The 25,751-nt window shown below is 44.9% G+C and overlaps 1 protein-coding gene across 1 annotated transcript in view; it reads right to left on the minus strand.

The window, feature by feature from the left end:
* PRCP (prolylcarboxypeptidase) overlaps positions 1-25,751 on the minus strand; it is a 129,849-nt gene that overhangs the window by 38,764 nt on the left and 65,334 nt on the right. Inside the window, exon 3 of the mRNA XM_069203940.1 lies at positions 16,248-16,349. Coding sequence (XP_069060041.1) covers positions 16,248-16,349 — 102 coding nt within the window. The remainder of the gene's footprint in view (positions 1-16,247; positions 16,350-25,751) is intronic.

Here is a 25,751-nt window from a genome sequence, read left to right on the forward strand (position 1 = left end):
TATGCCTCTCAGATTGAATTCTCCTCTGTTCTAGCACCAAGAGACCTTATGGGTGACCATACGCTTAATTAATAAAAATACAAAATTCAATATATGGATGTTTGTCTTTTCGCCAAACGAGGTTTAACTCTCCAAGGAAAATGTGATCTTAAGAGAAGGATGAGTTGATCACACCACAAGCAAAGAAAACAATAAATAAAACTACTTGTGTTGCCAGTGTAAATCGGAATGAGATGTACAGCATATGTGTTGTGTTTCCAATCTGCATTTCAAGACACTGGAACAAGACGTTTAAAGAGCTAATCACTTTGTAGAAAGCCCACCACCTGATCTCTCTATCCAGTTGAGTTATTTTGGCTTTTTCTCAAACTTTGTCCGCTTGATGGTGACGGCGGGGATGGCTACTGGTCTTGGGATTCAGAACCCACAGCAGGGACGCTAAAGGAGATGCTTATTCTCCAGTAGGGAGCAAAGCAGAGGGTGGGCCTATTCGCTGCGCTCAGCCTGTGAATACAAAAACAGGCGGTGCTGCCGAGGGAGTTGTGGCAGGCTTCTTGCTGGGCAGCGGTCCCTATGAAGAGCTGCGGTTGGGATATGGTTGAGTCACCAGATACTGAGGAATCAGTGCATCGCCAAACCTGTGCTACTTGTGTATGAGGCCAGCTGCTGAAACCGTGGGTTGTGGCTGCTGAGGGAGCTTGGGCAGCGCGCCTGCTCTTTAGAGCGCCCCCTCTGTACGCCCTCCCCTCCCCCTGCCTCCCAACCCCCGTGGCCCGAGCATCAGGGAGATTATGCCCTTGGCACAGGTAATGCAGAGAGACCAATGAGGAGGAGGTCCTGGATTATGAGTGAGGTGTCCCTCATTGGTCATCGATGTGTAGGCATGGGCCTGGGGGTCCGCATGCCGACTTGTTCGAAACAATTGAGGAGGGGGTGGGCAGCAATGACCCTAATCTGCTGACTTCCTAGTACATGTGGGTCCCTGTGGCTGTTGCACAGCAGACAGAGGTGAAGCCCTTTGTGGACAGTTAGAACGTGGCCCAGGCTGTTGCCTAATCTTCGGCTGTATGGGCTCCTTGATTCCCACCCAGCCAATACACAGCTTTTTTTATTTGTTCCGTTCCTGCATGGGGGAGATCTGCAGGCCCCTCCCTTGATCCCAGAGAAAGAAGCCTAGCTGTAGAGGCCTCCTAAAATACCTGAATTAATGACATCCCAAATCGGCAAATATACGAGAAGACATTGGTGGCATGGCTCAGCCCTCTCCTACGACAATGACACCAAGTCTGAGCTTCTGGACAGCATCCATGTCTTTAAGATCGGCCTATGGCCGAAATTCACCAGGAACTGGAGAAGACCATCATGGACCAATGGTAAATGAAATAGTAAATGAAAAGACTGCCTTCCAGAGAGCATTATTATAGAATATCAGGGCACACCAGCATAGTCCACAAAGTCAATGTAAATTATAAGGTGTGTGACAGAGACCAATACACCTTTTGTAGTTAATTCTTCCCAAAGCATGGTACATCCAAAAAGACAGCCGACACGTTTCGTCATCTAGACTTTCTGAAGGCTGCAAAAATCAAATATGCAGCCTAAGACGTAAGACGTAAAGATGATAGCAGGGAATTCTGTTGTACATTTACAAGTGTTCAGTAGAAAAACCCCTAAGTGGTTGCAATTTGAAATGGGATGAAACGCACCCGGGTTATGAATAGCAAATACCGAGCAGTAAGGTGCAAAGTGAAGATCCCAACATTGTGTGCATGCAGAGCACATGCCTAGTGTCCTTAAATCATTAAACCAAAGCTCCCGTGTGTCTGTGGAGATGTATTTAGGAGTGAGGTTAGTATCAACAATCGACCACAATATCGTGTGGTACATATATTGGGCAGCAGAAATACACAAAGAAAGAGACATTCCATAAATCACTGACGACGACGTCCATAAGGGTTAGGAGATATGTGTTCCCTCAAAATAGTCAATGTAAAAAACTGAAAATCAGGAAATATACTAAGGATCCCTTAGGTTATAATCATGGGTATGTAATGATATCTCATGTCTACACACAACATACTACTTCTGACAACCATAGGAATAAATAGAGAAACTCTAGATAAAGGTGGAGAGGTTGTATTTATCTACCAATATAAAGCCACATACAAATAGTAGTGTCAAAGAGGTTACCAAAAAGAAGAGTTAATTGTTTAAGAAAAAGATTCACAAACTCAAGTGTTGGCATGTGGAAAGAAAGGGAGAACATACCTTTAAGGGATTGCCTTCCCAATACTGGAGATTTTAAAAGAAAAATTCGGAAAAAGATGGCCATGATAAGCCTAAAATGACATAATAACCAATGAACGAAGTATCCAAATGAACATACCCAAAAGGATAAAGAACATGGCTATAATCAAGTGGAGGTACAAGTAAACCCAGAGAAAATTACAAGTTTGATGGTCTTCTTGGTTCAAAGATGAACAGGTTGTATGAGAGAAAATTCAAGTATTGCATGTATCCCAATAGTTAGAGGGGCCATAAATAATATACTCCCATGTATCAATAATCCTCCATTCTGCGTAAAGACAACTCAAAAACAACTACGAAAAGCTAATGAAATGTGAGCATGCCTGCCATGTATGGCATGTACTACCTTCCGGAGAGCGTACAAAGAAAGTGAACATGTTAGTCGGGTTTCAGCATGGTCTGTAAATACTTTGTGGACCACCACTTGGATCTGGGGTCTAAAATTCAAGAGCTGAGGTCAGACATACATTCTGTTGGTCAGAGAATATTGGAGGCTGAGGCTAAGACAGAGGTGATTGAAGCAGAACAGGAGGCCACCTCTTCAAGAAACTCTACTCTAGAACAAAAGTTAACCTAAGTCTTGGTTAAACTGGAAGATCTAGGAAATTTCCAGATGGGAGAATCTCAGACTCCAGGGCTTGAACAAGGACATAGTGGATTCTGAACCTGCCTTGTTTGTGACTGGCCTTCTGTCCCCAACAATGGATGATGATCACATGGTGTTTTTTTTCCACGACCGGTCACATCAAGTAGGCCTAAGGAAATTCCCCCCGTTGGTGGTCCTCCAGAAAGCAAGAGAACTGGGCCTGTTTTCTTTCCAAAATTACTCCTGCTGGCTAAACCAGGATGTCGCCCCATTGCACTATTTAACACCTCGCTGGGCTGAGGCCTGTCACTCAAAAGCAACAAGATGAGCATCTCCAGCACGGCGGACACCGTAATACCACTAGCGGTATTACGACACAGGAGACTGCCAGCATTTTTCTGTCAGTCTCACTGCCAGAAAAAGCTGGTGGCCTTGCATCCTGGTGACAGGAATAAGCGCTCCGGTTGCCAGGATACACTCGCACACACGTCCACATACCCGCACACATGCACCCACATACTCCCACACAAACACACCCCCACTTACTTGCGTCATACAACCCCATTCACACTAACTGATATACACAAACACCTCACTCACGCACACATTCAGCCCCTCCACCTGCACACAGATACATTCACACCCCCTCACCCCTCCCAGCACATACATACATTCACACACCCTCCCCCTGCACTGCATACACACACTCACCCGCTCTCTCCGTTCACTCACACAAACACGTACCCCCGTCCACACTCACACACATCCCCCTCCCCGTCCACTTACATACACATGCACTCGCATACACGCACTGACCCTTTCTATCCACTCAATCGCACTCATGCACTCAATCGTCCACACCCGCATACACACTCCAGCACTCACCCCCCTCTACCATCCACACTCACTCACCCCCACCTCATCCACACTCACCCCACACCCCCATCCACAAACACTCACACACTCACCCCGTCGACAATCACTCACACACGCAGACACGCACCAACAAACACCCTCCCTCCCCCAGCATTGACAACATTCACATACCTACTCACAGAGACATACACCCCTGTCGGACGATCTACTTACCTCGTCCATCAAGGAGTTCATCTGGGAGGGGACGGATCCCAGCACTTCCACCGCCTTCAGGACACCGCCACGCTGTATTACGGGTCGTAATACGGCATGCAATGTCCTTTTGTTATGGCGGTGCCGGCGGTGGAACCGCCTCTTTACCACCGACCGCCAGCAGGACTGTTGTGGAAATTCTGCCCGATTTCGGGTGGAAATCCGAAATCAGTCATAACAGGACAGTCTTAAGACCGCCAGCACTGGCAGTATTTCTGTGCTCGCTGCTTCAGCGGTCTTACGAAAAGACCGTTGAAGTTGTAATGAGGGCCATAATGTTACAATGTTTATGAGCAACCTAACTATTACACACAAATGGAAAAAGTGGAGACTTCTCTTCTTACTTTGTGGTTTCACAGATACTGATCCCTCCTTTCTATGGAACAGTTCTTTAGGTCACATGACCAGACCACATCTCCGTTTTGAGACGAAGTGGAAACCTGTGTGCAGGGTGATGTGCACTGGCTTGCCTAACATTGTTTTCCCGCCCCAGCAAAGGTCCTTGGGCTTGTTTGACTGATATTAACCTAGGCTTTTTTCTGTGTGTCATAATCTGTCATAGTGTCCTTGTGGGTGGACCATTTTATAATGTATGTACTTGAATTCACAGTGCTGATGGTGAGGGGTGGTTTGGCGGCTTTCTTGTTTTTTCCTTTTCACCCTTCTAGCCCACCCCCAGGTGAGTGGAAGGGGAAATTGTTGGGGTGGGGCCGCTTCAACCTTTATGAGTCTTAGCCTTTTGTTCGGTTTGGCATACCTGTTTTTTTTATTGATTCTCAGTTGAATACTGGGCTGTATTTTATGAAGCTATGCATGGCATCCTATTATGTGAAATGTGGTTGCTATTTGTGTTCGCACCTGTACTGATAAACTTCAATTAAGAGAGGCACACAGAAGCTTTCTGATGAGTGAGTTGTGGAACACCATACCGAAAGATGTGAAGAGGTTGAGGAGGATAAGTGCAGCCATTTCTTCTCAGTCAAGTATGGTTCTGATGTCATTGCTGGCCACAATGAGAGCTGTTTCTGTGCTGTGGTTTGTGCGAAAGCCAGATTGAGACATGTCTCGGAGCAGATTGAATTCTAGGTGGTCTGTGAGTTGGGTATTGAGGGCTTTCTCAGGAGCGAGATGAATCTGTCAGCTTTTGAGGGTGTTGGGGTCCGTTCTTGGTTTCTGCAATAGGGTGTTTATTTCCTGCATTCTTTCAGCCGGACAAGAAGATGGCAGTGGTTATGGAGGTACTGATGACAGCTGTTAGTGCAGGCAGATGATGGTGCTTCCAAGGTTCTATACGAAGTGGGGTCATTGGACTGAGGGGGCTCCTGAGTGGATTGTATTCACCAGAAAGTGGTGTCTTTCTTCGAGAGGGGCTTCCAGTTGCTTAGCTGCTGTTTTGGCGATGAGGGAGGTGTCCTCCTGGGCGTTAGTGTGCTGTGGGTTGAATGTGTTGTAGATCTTGGCAATTTTCTGTTCAAAAACTTTGAGTGGTCGTTGCTGGCAGCTACAGGGTTGGAGTACTCCTTGACAATGGAGAAGATTTGTTTGGTGGAGTTCAGGCCGGCTTTCAGTCTTAAAGTTAGAGCCTTTTTCTTTGTGTCTTGTAGTTGTTGGTGGGAGAGGTTGAGGGCAGCTTTGTATGTAGATCTTGCAATGGTGTTGTCAAGATTCCATCTAATCTCATGTTGTTTGCAGGTGCACTTAGAATCCGTGAGGTCATTTGTGTATCAACTGGGTCATTTGTTGTTTTTGGAGGGCTTGTTTCTGGTGGGAGCGGTACAGTTGGCACAGCCGGTGAAGAGCATTGTGTGGATATCGGGGTTTCCGGAGTGGTTGAGTGGGTGTTCCTGTAGGGTCTTGGTCCAGTTTCTTCAGATATTTTGCCCGAGTGTCTTGTTGCTTGGTGGCCGGATATCTTGAAATATATGATGGAGTGGTCAAACCATGTGAGCGGGGTTGTGAGGGTGGTGGAGCCTGTTGTTGGAGGAGGTTGTTGGGTTGGTCCTTGAACAAGCTGGGTGAGTCCGAGATTACTGAGGCTTTTGAGGAGGCCCGTGGAGTTGAGGGTTGGTGATGTTTTTCAGGGGGAAAACAGGTCTCCGAAGAGGAGGCAGTTCATTGATCTGATGGAGAGAGGAGCAATGAAGTCTGTGAATTGTTTGCAGAATTCAGCTCAGCCCAGAGCACAGCAGGTGAGGGTTCTCTATAGGGTGGCATTGTAGTCCGCTTGTACTTTGAAGTGAAGGTGTTCTATGAGGTTGGTGTTCAAATCCATAGAGGTGTGCAATCAATCATGTTTCTGCAGATGATTGTGAGTCCTCCGCCTGGTCTGTAGGTTTGGTTCTGGTGTATGATTTTCTAGGTGGGTAGGATGGCTACATCGATGTCTAGATTGGAGGTTGGTGTGGGACACTGGCTCTGTATGTACTATATCAAAATGAGATACAGTATGCACAGAGTCCAAGGGTTCCCCAGAGGTTTAACAGAGGCCAAGTAGATAATACTAATGCTCGCTTTTGTAGTAAGTAGTGTGGTCGAGCAGTTAGGCTTATCATAGGGAAGTGCAAAGCATTTGTTGTACACACATAGGCAATAAATGAAGCACACGCTCAATGACTAACTCCAGGCCAATTGTTTTTATATAATAAAAATATATTTTCTTACTTTATTTCTAGAATCACAAGCTTCAAGTTGCAAGTAAATACATTTGCAAGTAAGATTCCAACATATGTATCAATACCACTGTGTTTCAATTTGGAAAGTTAAAGATGAGAACCCTAAACTTTTGAGGTGGTCCATCTCCCTACAGGGAATGGACTTTTCAGTGGAACACAGACCTAGGACTGCCAATGCCAATGCAGATGGGCATGTCCACGTTCTTCCACTTAGACAATGAAGACTCTCTTGAGAAAGGTTAGTCTCATCTTCTTTCGTTTGAGAGGGAGTTGAGTAGGAAAATGCCCTTTTTGCCATGGTTACCGCCCATCCCACTTTTTGCCTGATATTGATGCTGACTTGACTGAGAGTGTACTGGGATCCTGCTAACCAGGCCCCAGCACCAGTGTTCTTTCCCTAAAAATGTATTGTTGCTTCCACAATTGGCATACCTCTGGCACACCGTTGCATCCCTTGTAAAAGGTACCCATGGTACCAAGGGCCCTGTGGCCAGGGAATGTCCCCAAGGGCTGTAGCATGTATTATGCCAACCCGGGTACTCCTCACCAAGCATATGCACCCTGCCATTATGACTTGTGTGTGCTTGTGGGGAGAAAAAGACTATGTCGACATGGCACCCCCCTGAAGGTGCCATGCCCACAAATCACTGCCTGTGGCATAGGTAAGTCACCCCTCTAGCAGGCCTTACAGCCCTAAGACAGGGTGCACTATTCCACAGGTGAGGGCATAGCTGCATGAGCAATATGCCCCTACAATGTCTAAGTCCATTCTTAGACATTGCAAGTTCAGTGTCGCCATATAATGTACATGGGCTGGGAGTTTGCAACTACGAACTCCACAGCTCCATGATGGCTCCATTGAAGTCTGGGAAGTTTGGTATCAAACTTCTCAATACAATAAACCCACACTGATTCCAGTGTGGGATCTATTGAAAAATGCGCCCAGAGGGCATCTTAGAGATGCTCCCTGTATTTTAGCCAAAAGTCTAGTGCAGGACTGACCGGTCTGTGCCAGCCTACCACTTCCAGACAAGTTTCTGACCACATGGGGTGGGAGCCTCTGTGCTTTCTGTGGCCAGAAACAAAGCCTTCCCTGGGTCGGAACTGGCGGTGAACTTCAAAGGCTCAGGCCCCCTGTTACAGTGTCCCAGGGCACTCCAGCTAGTGGAGATGCCCGACCCAGGACAAAGCCCCACTTTTGAAGGCAATTCAGGTGGGAAAATAAGGGAAAACAAGGAGGAGTGACCACTTCAACTGGGACCATCCCTATGGTGTCCACAGCTGAAGTGACCCCCTCCTTGCAAAATCCTCCATCTTGACATGGAGGACAGGGACCAATAGGGTTAGATGTGTGTCCCTATCCCCAAAGGGAATAGGCACCAGAAGGGTGTGGTCACGCTCAGGGACAGTAGCCATTGGCTACTGCCCTCTGACCCCTGTAACACCCCTAAATCCAGGATTTAAGTGCTCCCCTGAACCCAGCTCATCAGATTCCTGGCAACCTCAAGAAGAAGAAAGAAGAAAAGAAGAAGGACTGCTAAGCCGACCCCGAGCAGAGAAGACTGAAGACACCAAATGACTACATGCCTGTCTCCAGCTTCTGAAGCCCTGCAACCAAAAGGTGAAGTATCCTGCAGGACCAGCAACCCCTTAAAAGCCTCAAGAGGACTGCCTGCTCCCCAGAGGACCAAGATCTCCCGTGGACAGCAGCATTGTCCAGAAAGTAACACTAGCAAAGGACTTCAGAACCGCTCCAGATCTGCAAGTCCTGCCCACTTTGCACCAGACGCTCACAGCCTTTGTCCAGGTGTCCCAACCGACTAGAGATGGTCCCCAGGCATTTTGGACCAAGTGCCCACCCTCGGTTGACCCCTCCTGTCCAACATTACGACACCTGCAGCCTAAATGCGGAGGACCCCCCCCTGACCGCCACAGAACTGGATGAAGATTCCCAACTCCAAATGGTACCCCTGCACCCACAACCCCCTAGCCTTGGGGAATCCAATCTTCCATGCAGCAACATCCAGCAGGCAGCCCTCTTCCTTCTCCAGCCTTTGGTTTTCTGGAATCGACCCGCTGGACTTAGCCTGCAGTATATTTGTGACCCCCAGGGTCCCACAGTAGGAAAGCATTGGGAGCCAAAAGCTGTGTTTGCACCCTGCCGCCCCTGTGCCGCTGAGGGTGTGTGTTTGGTGCTGACCTGTGCCCCACGTCCCTGCCCCTTTGTGCTCCTCTAAATCCCCTGGCCTGCCCTCCAAAGACACGGGTACTTACCTGAAAGCAGTCCTGATGGCAAGTGGCCCCTAGTCTCTATAGGCCCATGTTAAATCAACTTCAACTTTGATCTCTGCACCTGGCCGGCCCGTGTTGTTGGTGGTGGGTGTTTCGGGTTAACTTGAACCCCCACCTGTGGACATCCTAACCCCCGGAGACTGGAACTGTAACTCTTGTACTTACTTTGAAACTGTGCTAACTTTTCTTCCCCTCTCCTCACACCCAGAACTGCTTCTAAAAATTGCACTGTCAACTTTTAAAACAGATATTTGCTATTTTCTTGAAAAACATTTAACTTGCCAAATTGAAACAAAGTGGTATTGATACATATGTTGGATACTTACTTGCAAATGTACTTACCTGCAACTTGAATCTTGTAATAAAGTCACAAAATATATGTTTACTATATAAAAACAATTGAACTAGAGGTAGTCATTGAGTGTGTGCTTCATTTATTGCCTGTGTGTTCACAATAAATGCTTTGCACTACCGTCTGATAAGCCTATCTGCTTGACCACGCTACCACAAATGAGAGCATTAGTCTACTTGGCATCTGTTAAACCTCTGGGGAACCCCTAGACTCTGTGAATACTATATCTCATTTTGATATAGTATATACAGATTCAGGGAACCATGGTGTTTTATTTAGCTGCCATCTGAAAAATGTCATGATTCTTACAGTCACTTTCGACTCCTTTATTCTTATGAGTCGAAGACCTATGAAGTTTTTCTGAGCCCCACTCGGCAACTTTGTGAGCCACCCTCTTCGGGTATGGACAGCTCTGTAAGTACAACCCTGGGCACTTCTCCTTGAGCAACCCTCAGCAGTGGTATGATGACTCTCTTTAATCAGTTCAAGTAAGGAGATGACTCTTTCATGTACTTGAGAGGTTGTATTTTCAGTCCCTCTTTTCACACCTGGTTGATCTCTGCCTCGCAGCACTTCTGTCCACAGCATTATTTGACAAGTTCGGATTATCTTTGGCTGCGCTTTGTAAACCTGGTTGCACGCGCATTCAGCACTAATGCTCCTTTTATTGTACAAATCAATTTTGCATAGCAGATGGTACCTTTATGTATGGCCATATTCATTGTTTCTTGACCAATGACGCGTAGACTCCTCAGTAAAGCGTTCCTTATCTTCAAATGCTTTACACTGGCTGGAGTTCGCGCTTTGAATCCACATGCATGAAGTGTTGACTACATTCTTCTAAAGTGACACACGTGGCACACACAAGAACTCTCACGGTGGCATGCTTGTTCTTCAAGTTACTTATCCCATATCTCATTGTCAGTTGTAGCATCCTCCCCAGCCTGAGTACCTGCCACTGTCTACGCCACACACAAAGCTGAATATTACACTTCTTTCTTCTTCTGCATGTACCACTCAACATTCTAAACCAAGCTTTCCATGGATTCCGCTCTAACAACTGCGTTACACTGCTACGAAGTCTGTTCGGAGCCAAAAAGGGTTTTTTCATAGAAACTCACAAGATATTACAGGGTCCCTTTAATTTACCCTCTTGTTTTTAAGCTTGTGGTATGGAGACACCAATAAAAGGCATGTATGGCTCACCCACAGAAACTTTTAACATAGGTCTGGCAGTTCAACTAAAGGAGAACATAGTTGCAGTTAGTGGCAGCAGTTTGGAAAGCCTGTTCATAATAAGGGATGAACATGGAACTCCTAAATAACAAAGAATTATAGATAGGTAACAGTGAATTATAGGGATGTTTTTCACTGAGGGTTTCTGAGTGATGTTAAATAGACAAACGTAGAGCTTGAATTGTCTCTGATGTCACTAAGAACCCTGATATGTTAATCACCCTCGTAATTCACCTTTTACACATCTTTAACTTTATGCTATGTATGCCCCCAAAATGAACTGGATGGTCTCCTTCCCTCCTCTGCGTTCTTGCATTGAGTAACCGCTAGCACGTGTTGTCAAGGAAACCACAAACAAAGGCTTCCCACGTCAGACGCGTTGTCAAGGAAATGCCTCCGTCAGACACGTAGCCGACGCGAGCCGACACACGAGGCTCCACTGATGTTGCATGCGCACCTTCTCCTGCTGCCTCAAATAACGGGCGGAATGCCCCGTTTGCTGCCAATTTCAAGTCCTCACCACTTCGCCATCAAGCGTGAAGTGCCACAGATGCAGCCACCAGTCGACCTCCTCAATCACAGCAGCTCGCCAATATCGCACTCAAATCGTGCACTGCCGCCTTCCACATCTCCGCTGTTGCTGCCCTGCTGGAACACAGACTACATGGTCCGAAACGTCGCTTGTCGCCACTGATACACAAAGAAGCTCCTCCAGGTAAGTTCAATATTCTTTATTTTGATAAGCTTCATAGCAGTACATCCAACAGGGCAGCCACCAAGACAGCAACTGCCAAACTCCCAAACACCCTTAAACATTCCCATTCCATTACCTCACAATCACAATGCGCGTGCATTGACATGAAGAGCACGCGCAGGATACAACAACTGAACACAAGTGGACATTGCTGATGACATGACTGCCCATGACCCTAAAGAGCAATGACTGGATAACAAAGGTTGTCTTAAAGGGCACCCTCCGAGGCACTAACAGTAGCAACCCTGACATATCGACTGCCTGTAATGAATAGAACTGTGGTAAAATGCATTTCAAGGGACAGAGCTGAGCGCGGCATCTTGATGAAAATTAATATTGGACTCGCAATTTGGTACATAATCCACTTGGCATGCACGAGATCCATGGTCCAGGATCCTGGCAGACCTAGCACTGGAATTATGGCATTTTCACTTGGCACACAAAACCTTGATTCAAGTGCTGAACTTCCCGGGAACATACAACATGGACAGTGATTTGATGTTGTATCAATGTATAATCTAAATGATTTTTGGGTTCTTGCAGCTGTGGTCTTGTTTTTGCACTGATATTGGACAGGCATGTGCTAATTTTCTACAGGTAGAGACCACGTCTGGATGCAGCAGCACTGGATGTGTCCCTACAGATGTGGTGGCATCCCCTTTTGTAATGACAGAGAGAGTAACAACACATGCTTATGATCTGAAGGCATGCTGTTATGGAAGATGCAAGAGCGGTTTCCTCTTCTCAAACTTTCTTTGTATTCACCAATAAATCTTCCCCAATTTAAAGTGATTCTAACAAATCCTCAGATAGAGTTCCAATCTCTAGGGAAGAAGAACCTTCTTCATCTGCTGAGGTGGCCAATTAAACAACCATAGTGAGACTATTAATAACAGAAACCAAATGGCATGAAAAGGATGGTGCTGTTGATGCCTGGAAAGAAGTATGTATTGCCTAGAGGAGAATGTAATGCACATCAAAGCACAATAAAATACAGAGTTGTCTGAAGCTGTTGTCCAAAACGTAGGCAAAGAAATGTGTCTTTAGTTGGTTCTTAAAACTTAGTAGAATTGCTATTGCACTTGCATGCATGCTTCTCATCATATGATCACTCAGCAAGCACACAACCGATGTACTGGACTTGCTGAGCAGCAGCACACTCGACATCCTCTATCAGAGAGACCTGGCTCAACTACTCATTGGCTCCCGATATCGCCATGGCAATCCCAGACAGCTACAAGATCGTTCAACAGGACCACCTTCACAATCAGGAGGAAGACTCACTATCTATCAACTGCAAGGATTCTATCAAATGCACAACATCCACAGAGAATGCCATCCCATTAATGGAACACCTGCACTTCAAGCTGCATATCTCACAAAACTTCACCGTGAAAGGAATCTTTGCCTACCGATAACCGGACCACGAGCCACCTTTACTAACCCCATCACCAACTTCATCTCTTTGCTCACCATCGACTTCAGAGCCTATAGTCTCCTCGGTGAGGTTTTACCTGGAAAACCAAAACAACTCCTGCTCCACAGCACTCCTCAAAAGACTGAGCAACATCAGACTCACTCAGCTCATCCCAGAACCCAAACGCACCTCACAACCCACACTGGCCCCTATCTTCGCCACAAGCAACAGTATCAAATACAATTCTAACACACCGCTCATATGGATCGACCACGCCATCATCCATTTTGAAATCAACACACCTTAATTCAACATCCCTACCTAGTTCTACTTTCCACCCCACAGCTGAGGCAAAATCACAAAGACTGGCTCAACACCCTCAGCACGGCTCAACCCAGCCCCACAGACAAACTCGACAAGGACATCAACAACTTCAACAACTGGATCAAGAACTGTGCAGGCTCCCTTACACCCAGCATAGCAGGCTTTCAACACTACCTCCCATAACACCTTTATCAGAAGACTCCAAGAGATTGGCATACAATGCTCCACTACCAAATGTATCTGTTGCTTCCTCATGGGAAGAACGCAAAGGGTCAGGCTGCCACACTTCACATCAGAGACAAGGAAATTGATATGCAAAGTCCCACAGGGATTGACCCTCAGCTCCACCCTTTTCAACATACACATGACAACGCTCACCAACATCACCCCATCACAAGACATCACTGTCACCTCCTACGCCAATTACACCCAAACTCATCTTCCCCCTGATGGACAAAATAACCAGAACCAACTTCACCATACTGGATAACCATGGTAGCAGACTGGGTGTGAACCAACTTTCTGCAGCTCAAATTCGACATGACAGAAGTACTGTTCTTCAGTAACAAGATCTTCCCATTGGACTCCACCTGTGGACATCTGAGCTAAGGCCAACACCCACACTCACAGACCACAAAAGAAATCTAGGGATCATCCTTGGTGACAGGATCATCAAGACGGCTCAAGTCAACCTCCCGCTTCCACATCCTACGCATGCTGTGCAAAATCTTTAAATGGCTGCCTCAGCACACCAGATGGACTGTCACGGATGCACTCCGGAACCCCACTGCAAGACTTATACTCAACCTTTCACGCTCACACCACACCTCAGGAAGCTTCGCTGGCTCCCCATTCACAAAAGCAGCCAATTGAAACTTCTCATGCACACATACAAAGCTCTACACAAGACAGGACCAGAATACCATAACAGCCACATATACCATCATCAACCCACCAGACGCTCTGCCTCATTCTCACTCACACACTTTCGCCACATCTGCAAAAGCAAAACTGCAGGTTCCTCATTCTTCTACTTCGCACATGGAATGACCTCCCTCAACACATCAAAGCCTCCTCCTCACTTCTTAAGTTCCACAAGAAGCTGAAGACCTGGCTCTTCATATATGCACTTTCGGGTCCACAAAACTACACACCTGCCCAAGTGCCTGGATCTCCTCTCGGGTAGGTAGTGCGCTATACAAATCAATATAACATAACAATGAAGACCAGAGAGTCAAGTTGTGTATCTGGTAAGTTTTTTATGCTAACTTCCCTGGGAATTCAAAACTGTGTTTTAAGAGCTTGAGAGAATACAGGGAAATGCAGCTGCTGATTTCCCTCAGAAAGCTGTCTGCACTCGTCTCTTCACTTACCCTTGCAGGGTAGGTTTGGTGCATCATGCGGCCAGCCAGCAGACTAGCACAGACCTTTCTAAGTTTGGAGGTCACTCAGTGAGAAAGCCCCAGGCTTCGAAGACTTTACTGCTTGGCAGCCCGTGGATGACACCCTGAACAAAACAGACTGGCCAGGATGTTCTAGTGGATTACATGGAATCTTAGGTGATGTGCACATTTAGAAAGAAGTAACATCCTTATGTTCTTACCTGAAGTGAATTAGTAACTTTCTTAGCGAACACTGAATGACTTCCTGGTGGTTTCACCATAAAGTGTTGATTGTGACTGTCGATCCCAATTGTTAATTATTTATTTAAACTAGGTCTATATTATAATAAAAAGAATGACTCCTGGTACCTTTATTAACTGTATGTGATATTCTGGGACATCCAAATGTCCGATAACTCTTTGCAGGGCATGACTAGAAAGAGTGAAGAGGGCAGAAGATAATTACTGATAGGGATGATTAGGGTACTGAAGACCCAACTTCAAGCCTCCATACTATGCAGGCCCACACCCAGCTCCTCGGCAAATAACCACAGCTGATGCTCATGTGGGATGAGATCTTGGACCAGGTGAAGTCCCAACAGGGGCAGTTTCTTTTGGAGTTGCAAAAATATTTTAAAATGGCTAATTGTATTATTAAAACTGATAATGACTGCTTTCTGCTACAATTTTTCTTTCTTGCCCAGCGTGCTGTCTTTTGCCATGAGAACATCAGCTTTTCCCTGTCTAATCTTCTACTTCACGCACGCTGACTCTGGAACCTAGCGATTGTCGTTAATCCAAACAGGCTAGTCACAGTCAATTTGGGGGACTACTGCATGTCCGAATAAGGGTAAATCAAGGGACTGTATTGAACTAATGTTAGTCAAGGTAATTGTTAGTTTAGGAGAGGCTATACTAGACATTATTAGGTTTTCATTTAAAAATGCATATTTTTGAAACTCAAATCCTGGATTTTACACATACAGATCAGTTTTGCAAGCTTACACTCACAAAAAGCTTTGATTCAATCCCTGAGGCAATAGGTAACACAACAGATGAGGTCGATAATGTGGATTATCTGGTGTCATTTTTTTGCCTCTTCTACTTGTCCTGTATAATTATTATTCTTTCATCTGTAAAAACATAACTCTTCAACTGGTTTAACCCTCAACATTCTCCGCCCTGTATACATATTGACACAAGAGCAACAAGCTGCAACATAAGTAATTAGCACCGGATGTGAAGAAATAGCAATGGTTATTAGAATGCAATAAAACCAACAAACTAGCTTCCCATCATCTTCTCCTACTACCCAAGGGCTAGATATGGAAGGCACCAGCATGTGAAGCCTTTTCGCACAGCCTCAAGTTTCTAAAGCTGATGGTAGTTATCTCTTGAATGTCATAAAGGGGTAGCAGGACCTAGACCTGGGTAACCCTGAATTTGCGATCTTTCTGCTTCCCCAGGTCTCAGGGCTCACAGCGACAAAGGCCGGAACAGGGCGAGTTTAGTCCTCTAAGTGCCCTGTTGAACATTTTGTAATTCACACTTTATGAGCTTTCCTGTCCCAGAGCAACAAAAAGGATGCTGGTAAGTGGAGAGGATAAACTGCCTACCCTATGATTACAGGGATTGTCAAAGGACATTAGCTCCTAGCATTTAGTGGATCATAAGGTAGTCACAAGTCCCCATTCTAGGCTACAAATACAGTATTTTACATACAAGACTGCATGTAATCATCTTTTATTACAAAGTGAAAAAATACAAACAACGCTACATCAAAGTGAAACCACTTACAGCGTAGGAATCCGCTCCAAAGGGCAAAGACTGTCCATAATATCTGTGCTCCGCGAACACCAACATAGCTTGAAAATCCTCAGCCACGTCCCACATGAACCCCTATAGGTAGGACAGTAAAACAATTAAAGTGTTTTACACCATTCGTTCTGTAGGCAAACTAATGTTAAGCAAGCAAAACAAGTGTTTATCATGAGATCGGTTTACAACAGTATTAATTTTAATGTGCTTTTAAGTCTTGTGTTTTTTCGTTATGCATTATTGAATGTTCTATGATGGTGTTTTGAGGTTCTGATCAGAACAAACAAATTAACTTGAACTTGAGTTTGGTTGTCTTGTGGAATTTATCTAAGACTATCCAGATGAACTTTGGACACAGAACTGCATAGTATTCCAAAATCACAAGCCTCAGTATCACCACTGTATAAACACTAATGGTGAGCAACAACAAGAGATGCAACATTAACACAAGAATAACTGAAATCCGTAAAAATCTGTAGTGTATTTTGGAAAGATGGGTGATGGTATGTGTGATACATGAAGTTTTCATTGATATGTTATTTGAAGAGCCTGCTGCACAACTGATGTGTCCCATGCTTGATCTGCACAGAAGAGTGTGACGGATGTTAAAAATATGCCCTTTCTGCAGGATCACTCCAATTATTTGAGCCTTTTTGTTGAATCCAAGTTCTGCTGGCTATAGAACTCTGTGCACTTTACCCCTGGTGCTCATTGCTTGTGCTCCTCCTTACAAAATGGTAAAATTGGTATACTCATGACTGGCATTTTTAACTTACCTATACAGCCCTCGTGTATATATAAAACGGACCAAGGGTATTTTAGTTAAATGTCACAGTGTGAGGGAAAACTAGGTAGAAACTAGTGAAAAGAATGGAACTCCAGTTCATTTTGGAGGCTTTTTAAAGCCATCGTACATTAAGCGGTGTGAAAACACGCCTGGACATTGGCACCAACAGCAGCAGGCTTGTTTTTAGGAGGCGGTGTTTGGTGGGTGAGGGCGCAGAAGTGCCTCCTAGGTAGTTCTGGGTAAAACGCCACACCCCCTCCTCACAGTTAATTTTTTCTTAAGGATGGCAGGTCTGAATTGGTAATAAATATTTTAGAACAGGTACTTTTAGAAATTGGTTTGTTCCCTTCCTAAAGCCTCTATAAACCCACTGCATGAGATACCAATTGCCAATTGGAGTTAAACAGCCTCCTGGAATGTGGGGAGATGTTCTGCTTCTAACCCAGACTGACCATCTGGGTTATGCCCAAGAACTTAATTAACTTGAAAGAGGCCTATCCTCTCACAGGCATATGTAGCAAACACCTGGGTGTGCGCCCTTTCTTTGTCCCCCCCAGCCAGTCAGGCGTCATGCCTAGTAGGATATGAGCTGCCCCCAGAACCGGTTTTGAGTGAGCATAGAGAAGGGGTTTTTACTCATTTCCCTGGCCACACCTCTAGGGAGGACACAGAAACTCTGCACAGGGGAAGAAAGGTTCTGTCACACACAAAACATGCTGCAAAAGTCAGTAGGGCTACTGCTGGGAAAGTCTGCCTCATGCATTAGGGAGTGGCCAGGAGTTGCCCCCACTATCAGGCAGGTATAAATATGTTACCCACAGTACCCTGCTCATTTCAGGACCATGGAAGAAGAGAAGAGAGGTGGAGATGCTGTCTGTGTCTTGGAAATAGCACAGAAGACTGGTCCTGTTCTCCCTTTTGTGCCCAGAATAAAGAAGTTGAAAAGTCATAAGGCTGACCTCCAGTTTGGTCTACAGGGACAAAACCTTTAACAGGTCTTTTCCTGGTTTCCCAGCCAACCAATTCCAACCCAACCTGTCCTGGACCCAGCTGCTGGCCTCTGTTGGAGTGAGTCTTGACCCTCAAGTGCAGTGACCAAGGTTCTGGACCCTTGGCTGTTGTCAAAGTGTATTCCTCCTAACATTTCCTGAAACCTGGGACTTTTAAACTTTTGCTAAATTTCTGCACCGAGAACCCACTTGGGACTGAAACCAACCTGCCAAGCTGATTCGGTGAGGGTGCATCACTGCTGGGATTGAGTTTCATACAACTCCTGCTGCGTTCTTCTCCACAGCAGCAAATTCGATTCAGTGGGACCACTACAGATTAGCATCCAATTACATTGAGCCCTTTGTGGCCACAGCCTACAGCCTTGCCCCATGAGGAAATCCAAGCTTCTGGAAAGTCCAAATGTATAAAGCTTCATCGGACCAAGGCCTGTATCTAATCGATGTTGAGGACTGTTTAGACACGGAACCTGAACTTTTCCCGCTCGCAGCTTGCCTGCCGTCATCAACGATTTCACAGAGACCTTAGACTTTGGCTCCCCGTCCTCATCGAGATCAGCTTGGGCCACCGGCTACTGCTGTGCCTTGCTCAAGAATATTTGCCCCAGAATAGTTTCTAAGTGAGAAGGTAACTTTTTTGACAGGGACGAACCTGGTTCCTTGTATCCAACCTGTGTTCCATCGTTGTTCGTCTTAAAATTTACCCTAGTCCCAGTCACGCGCAACCAGACAACAGTGGTTGGTGCTCAACAATTTTTGGCACTATTTTTACATTCAAACTTTAAAAATTCATAACTCAGGTGCTGCTTATTGAATTTTTGTCAGTTTGGTGTCAATTTACTTATTACAATATTTTCTATTTTAGTAAATTGTTTTGGGAATTTACTTGTGTACTGCAGAAATACTTTACACATTGCATCTACGTTGAGCCTTAATGCTCTGTGCTACAACTACTTGCTCAGGTTAAGTTAGTGACTTTAAGGGTTAACCCTGGCAAGGACTGTGGTTATTATTTGAGAGGGGAACTCACCAACCTCAACAAGACTGCTCTGCTTATATGTTTGTCTCTTGCAACAGTAACTCTGACAAAAATAGTGTGTTCCCTCAAGTTTATTACTGGCAATGCATTTCTCCTAAAGCCTCCAAGTGCATGCAGTCTATTTTTTCATGACTGACCACAAATTTTCAATTTCTCGTTTGTGGTCAGTAGATTATAACTGTGTATGCATTTTTCTGCTACACGTCAAAAATGGTGTGTTTCCCAATTATATTGACTCAATTTTCAATTACATGAATGAATAAAAGACATCAACTTACTGGCCACAGCAGTAACCTCAATGGGGTATCTCCACATTGTAGCTCAAGGTAGTAAGGAAAGGGGGCACAAGTAAAGAGAGCATAAAAGAAGAGCCTGGTCTTGAGGACCACATGGAAGGCTAACCAAAGAGGATGAACACCAGGTGCCACGCTATATAGAATTAAGACTTCTGAACACTAACATAACAGTTTTGTTGGAGTTCAATTCAAGATGATTACAGGCCTTTCAGTTAGCTGCATTCTGCAGGGAAACCAAAAAGGAAGACAGTAAAGAAAATCTAGATATCCAACACAAGATGGTTGCGTCAGTATGATTAAAAAATGAAACCCTTGCTTCCTAATCAAGTATGCAGGGTAATCATATAGAAGGTTTAATGAAGAGGGACTTAGTAAAGATTCTGGGGGACTCACCTGCCCACAGGCTGAAAATCAGATCTATAAGGAGACAGCTATTCTAGGTCAGCAAGCAAACAGAACAACCAAAGCAGTGCACTCACACCCGACCACAATAAACTGTTTAAGAGGTACACTTGGGAGAAGTATCAAAGACACCAGGAGAATCAAGATGGTAGCTCCTCCATCTAAAGGGTCAAGTTTAGCATCAGCCTCATTGAAAGTATGCCACACCCCCTCCTCACACAGTGGATCTTTTCTTAAGGGTGGCAGGTCTGGATTGGTAATAAATATTTTAGAACAGGTATCTTTAGTAATTGGTTTGTTACCACATCCAGTTATGTTAGCAATTGAATCAGTAATGTTAGCTGTCTAACAAGGAAGTCCAATAGCTGGAAACTATCAATGAGTCAGTGTTGGGCTTCTTACATATAGGAGAAAGTAAAGCTATCTTCCAGGACTGGTGAACGCATTATAAAACCACTAAAGCCTTGGAAAGATTACAGACTTCAAAGAAATTAATTACTGTATTATCCAAGGCTAATTGAGGAGCCTTATGAGGGCATGAGTCAATACATGGTCCTGAGGTGATGGAAGAAATTGTTGAATAAATAAGTCATGGGGGGGGGGGGGGGGGCAGGGGTATAACTACATGGGTGGAACTATAAATTTGTGAAGAATTAGAAAAGGACATCAAGTGCAAGTACCAATAATTGTGCTACTACCTTTGAAAGCACAGCAAAGCAGGTCAATGTTTGAGAAGAAAAACTGAGAAAGTTTGGTTCATAACTGAACTACAGATGGAATACGGTAGGAAGGGCAATCAGAGGAGAGCTCTGACATTTTTAAAAATACTTCTTTGGTGGTATTAGGTGCAGTCAGAATGTTTTCTGGGTAGAACGCGGTGTGCGTTTTTGGTTGGCAGAGCTATAAGGTCTTCACACACTTCCCCATTTAGGGGAGCTGAAAGTTTTTCCCCAACAATGTTGTGCATCTTTAAAAGCATGTTTACCTAATTTCAGATGATCAGTGCACCAACAAAAGTGCTTTCTTAAAGAAATACACATGCAGAAAGGCACAACTGTATCCAAGGCAGAGAAAATCCAAAAATGTATCTGACTGACTGCAGGTGAGGCACTGAACTCACAAGCAGTGGGAAGAACTAAAGCACTGGAAAAGTTGGCAGTATTAATGCAAGGCAACACCTTTTTGGGTAAGGAAGGCTTGTTAATTAACGGAACAAAAAGAGACTGTACTTTGAAGGGAATTAAATAATGATTATTTCATGGCAAACAAGACGTTGAGGACATTTTTATTCTGTTCATACGGGAGTAATGCGGCATCATGTATGACCTGCAGAGTGGGAAGAACTAATACCAGCTGATGAAGATCAAGAAATTCACAAGAAAATAGATAGCAGCTGATACCAAATTAGTCATCCATTTCTGCCCAAATATTGAAATCGCCACTCCAAATGAGCTTTTAAGATAAAAGGGCTAAGGAAATTGATTAGGTGGATACCAAAACTGGAAGATAAACTCAGAGGGTGATGTGTCCAACAGAAGGCCAGGGTGTATGAAGGGCAAATGTTTAATTCTACTAATAAAAATTCAGCAAAGTCACAGGAAGGGGCAAGAAGAATGATTGGGGAAAAGCAGTATTAATTGTGGCAGACAGCCTACCACCAATATGAAGGAAGGAAATATCATTCAGCAAAGCAAAAGACACTTCCTGAGCCAAAAATAAGTTATAAGTTTGCATAATTCATTTTTATCTTTCAAGAAGGAGAGACTATTAAAAGGCACGCCATGAACACGGGGTTGAAGGAAAGGGGTTAGAGTAACAGAACAGGCCAACAACTGGGGAAAGAGACTCTTTCTGCGCAGAAAAGATGAAGACAATGGTGAATATCCTGGCATGATAAGGCTTAAGATTTGGGGCTCATTATGAACCCTGGCGGTTCAGGCCGCCATGCCAACGGCTGCAGAAAAGACCGGCATGGCGGTCTGAACCACCATATAATATACACATGGTGGCCGTCTGTGGTGGCCCTCCGCCATCGCCGCCAGGCAGCTTGCCCATGGCGGATTACATTATCCGACAGGGCAGAGCTGCCCTCCGGATAATGTACCCTGTTTCCCCAGCATTTCCCTGGCTGGTTCCCCCGCCACGCAAAGGCTGACGGAAGGGGTGCTCCGTGGCCCCCGTGCAGAGCCCCGTCGCGCAGGTCACTGCCCGATTTCCAGGCAGTGATCTGCGCGACGGGTGCTGCTGCACCCGCCGCACTGAGGCTTTGACGATGGCTCCATGTGGAGCCGTTGGCAATGTCCCGGCCCTGCATTCTGCTGGGCCGGCGGGCGGAAACAATGTTTCCGCCCGCCGACCCAGCAGAATGTTCATAATGCAGTCGGCGGGGTCTCAAGGGGGCTGGTGATCTATGGAAAGACAAACTGGAATTCATAACGAAACCCAACTTTCTCTTCAATGTGCTAGGAATCCTTCAATGACCATGCTAGCTCGATACCTACATGGAGCTAAAGCTAAATTTATTGTGGAAGAACAGAACCAGAAGGTCTTTATGTTAGATGTTTGATGTGGTTTGAACCTGCCTCTACAGAGCAGCGGGGCACTAGGGCACTTACAGAGAACATTTTTATTAAAGTGAGTGCCATGTACAAAAGACAGAGTTCGTGTGAGTGTGTGCAAGGGAGAAACACTGTGTGAAAGAGAGAGGGAGAAAAAGGGGGGAGGAAGGAGGGAAAAGGAGAGAAACACAGCAAAAGAAACCAAGAGAATGTTTGTTTGGTTCACCTAATATACTTCAGAAACAACAATGTGATGGTCAAAATTCTCTGGCAATGTGTTCACAAACAACTTGCCGCTCATTTTCACCTTCTGGTAGACCTGGTATATGTTCATATGCAGGTGACTTGTGTCACAAGTCTCTTTGTGTCAAGCAAGTGCTCTTCGTGATCATGATTGGGGCATGTTACTAACCGACAGGATGCTAGTCTTTGTTGGATGATGCTCCTCTCCCCACCCTGTAAATTCTTTGTAAAGCCAAATACAACCGCCGGGCTTTGAATTCACATCCTGTAAACACTTGTGCTCACTGCCTATTTCCAACAGATCAGTGTGTGGCATGACAAGGGAAACACCTAAAAAAATAATGCGCTCAAAAGCATGGACAAGAATACACTCATAGACAAGCATTTGCAATGAAATAGGTCTCACATTTGCTTGAGTTAGAGATATTAACATTGTAAATGCATAACTGGACTTTTCTTACCATATAAATTGGTGACCCCTGCCATAATGTGGTCCTCTCAGCCACAAAATTCTAGTGGCCCTGCATATAAAAAACACTTTATTTTTTGCTGCAGGTAGAGGAAGAAGGTAAATTAAAGATATTGCCAGTATTCATTTTATTGTTTATATTATTATTTTGGGGCCCCCAATCTAGTGTGGGGACCCAGAGGACCTATTCAGAAAGAGCATGTTGTGCAGTGAGTTATGGGCAAATATAGTTTGTAAAAGAAATGGCCCACAAGGCATTATGGGACAAGTTTCAGAGTGCAGCGAATATTGTAGTGGCTCAACTATAATACTCAAAACAGCCCCTAGAGGATACCTTAAATGACATGAAAACAGAATAGCAGAAAGTAATACAGTGTAACCATATATGTAGCCCCTAGGGAGCGAAATGCCTTACACATTTTGAGGCCTAGCAGGCCTACTGCAATACTACTACAAAGAAGGCTCTTAAAATACAAACTACTCCCAGCTGTAAAACAAAAGTTCCAGCCACGAGAGAGCCTTAAAAGACACTGAATGGTAGAAGAGGTTACTATTTTGAGGTCCCCCAAACCTAGTGTGGGGACCCAGAGATGACCTAGACAGAATGTTGTGCTGAATATTTTGATGGTGGTCCTATCCTCAAAGGACCACAAAGGTTGAGTTGTGGACATAAATGTTTTGAAAATGGGTGCAAATGGCATTATGGGGCGAGTTCAGATAGATAGAGGAGGCCTGATAAGCCTGTAACCATAACCAGGAAGAAGAGTAGCAGTGAGCTTGAAGTAGTCGCGAGGTCCTCTATCTGCAGTATCATACAAGCTCTCTACCTACGCACCTACAGCTGCTTGGCGCAGCCATACCAATTACAGCTTTACGACTGTACTAAGCCTTGATGAAGTCACCTGTGTGACGAAACACGTGTTGGCTGTATCTCCATGATGACTCAATGATTTCTAAACACCTACAAATAAAGACACCATCTGCAAACAGGATTTGAGACTCGTTTCAACTTCATACTTCTCCCAACCTACAGAACGACACCAGGAATATCTATTCTTGTTTTACTGTTGGACATTACTCTCTGTGTGCTGTGGCCATCTTGTCCCAAAGAAGTAACATAGCAACCTCAAGGAGGGACAAACGCAAAGCATTTCCCTATCAAGGGAATGTTGAAAGGCAGGCTCAGGAACGAATAAAAGTGATGGATGTTGTCAAAGCCTACAGAATAGATTACAACAGGTTGAAAAGAGCAGCGCTCGCACGCTGCTATGCTCAAACTAAAAAGGTGAACAACCTTTGTATCCCCCTAGACCATGTGTCCCGTTCTGCTGGGCAGAGGAGAAACCAGCAAAATAATCTGAATGGCTAGCGGTAGTTTGGAAGCCAATACACATTTGAGAGTGATACCTCTCTATACCTGGTTGCCATGGAGCTGTGACACAAATAAAAGGAAAATGCACAAAGGTTTGTGGCTAACGTTGAATCTGAATGTGCAGCTGGGTGCAGGCCAACTTACACTGTACTATATGTAATCTAACTCCTTAAGCTTAGCCAGTGTTCACCTTTAACTTCAAGAATATTTTCACACCTGCACAAAGAGTTTGGATTACTAGAGGCAGACACTTTGGCTCTCTCCAATTCATGACTAAAAACTTTACCCCGACAATGAGGAAAAAACTTTTCTGCTGCTGTACATGAGGTGGAAAAGAAGGTACACTGCTTTCCAAGGTGAGAACCTTCCATATAACACTAATGCCCACATCTAGTGTTCAAGACCAGTGCCATAATACAGAATGTTCAGAAGCCTGAAGTCACTTCCCAGTCCCAAGTAAGGGCCAGATTCACAAAGAGCCTCTGCAGTAGGGGTGGAGAATTGACACTGTGGCAGAATCTCTGTACTACAGTTCTCATTATAGAGATTCCACCACGAGTGCAGAGGCACTTTGTGAATCGAGGCCAGAGACTTCCCAATGTGAGTGACTTGACTTCTGCAGGAGAGTGTGTGCGCTGCGACGTGAAGCCCTGTGTGCCAGCAACCCCTACATTGCAGGGTGCAACTCTTTCTGCAGCAACACAACTGCCTGCATGAGGCTTGTACCGATGCATTCCTGCAATTACATTTGGCCCTCTATGTAGCAACCCTGACGTAACTGTGAGGCCAGTGAGCCTCCACATTAGCATTTCTATGCATACCTCTTTTTTCATAGGCACTGATGTCTACATAAGGAAAGAAATTAGCACTTAAATATTGCTATTGTGAACTCACTGTGCGACAAATGTCGTCCCTGCATGTAGTCTTCAGGCAGCAGTGTTTAAAAAGAACACAGAGAACTCAAATCGAAAAGGATTCACTGCACATAGTTACAGTTTCTACCTGTAGCTGTAGCCCTGGTTGACCGCATGTAGTTTTGAACAACACACAGGTGTTACAGAGTATTGCAATACAAATTCAGATTAATTATTATTCCATAAAAACTTTTAAAGTTAATAAGCATATTATGTTAATAGAAGGAGTCATAGTTTTTTCTTGAAAAAAATAATACTGCATCGACTTTGAGCTGCACTACCTAAAATACACATTCTACACCACACCAACCTCCAAATGGAAGCATTAACTGTTCATGATCACTACCCCCATGAAAATCAAAGCCTGCTTAGTAACTTGGTGGGTTTGCAGTAGAA

This window comes from Pleurodeles waltl, chromosome 8 (genome assembly GCF_031143425.1).
Source record: "Pleurodeles waltl isolate 20211129_DDA chromosome 8, aPleWal1.hap1.20221129, whole genome shotgun sequence".
Classification (NCBI taxonomy): domain Eukaryota; kingdom Metazoa; phylum Chordata; class Amphibia; order Caudata; family Salamandridae; genus Pleurodeles; species Pleurodeles waltl.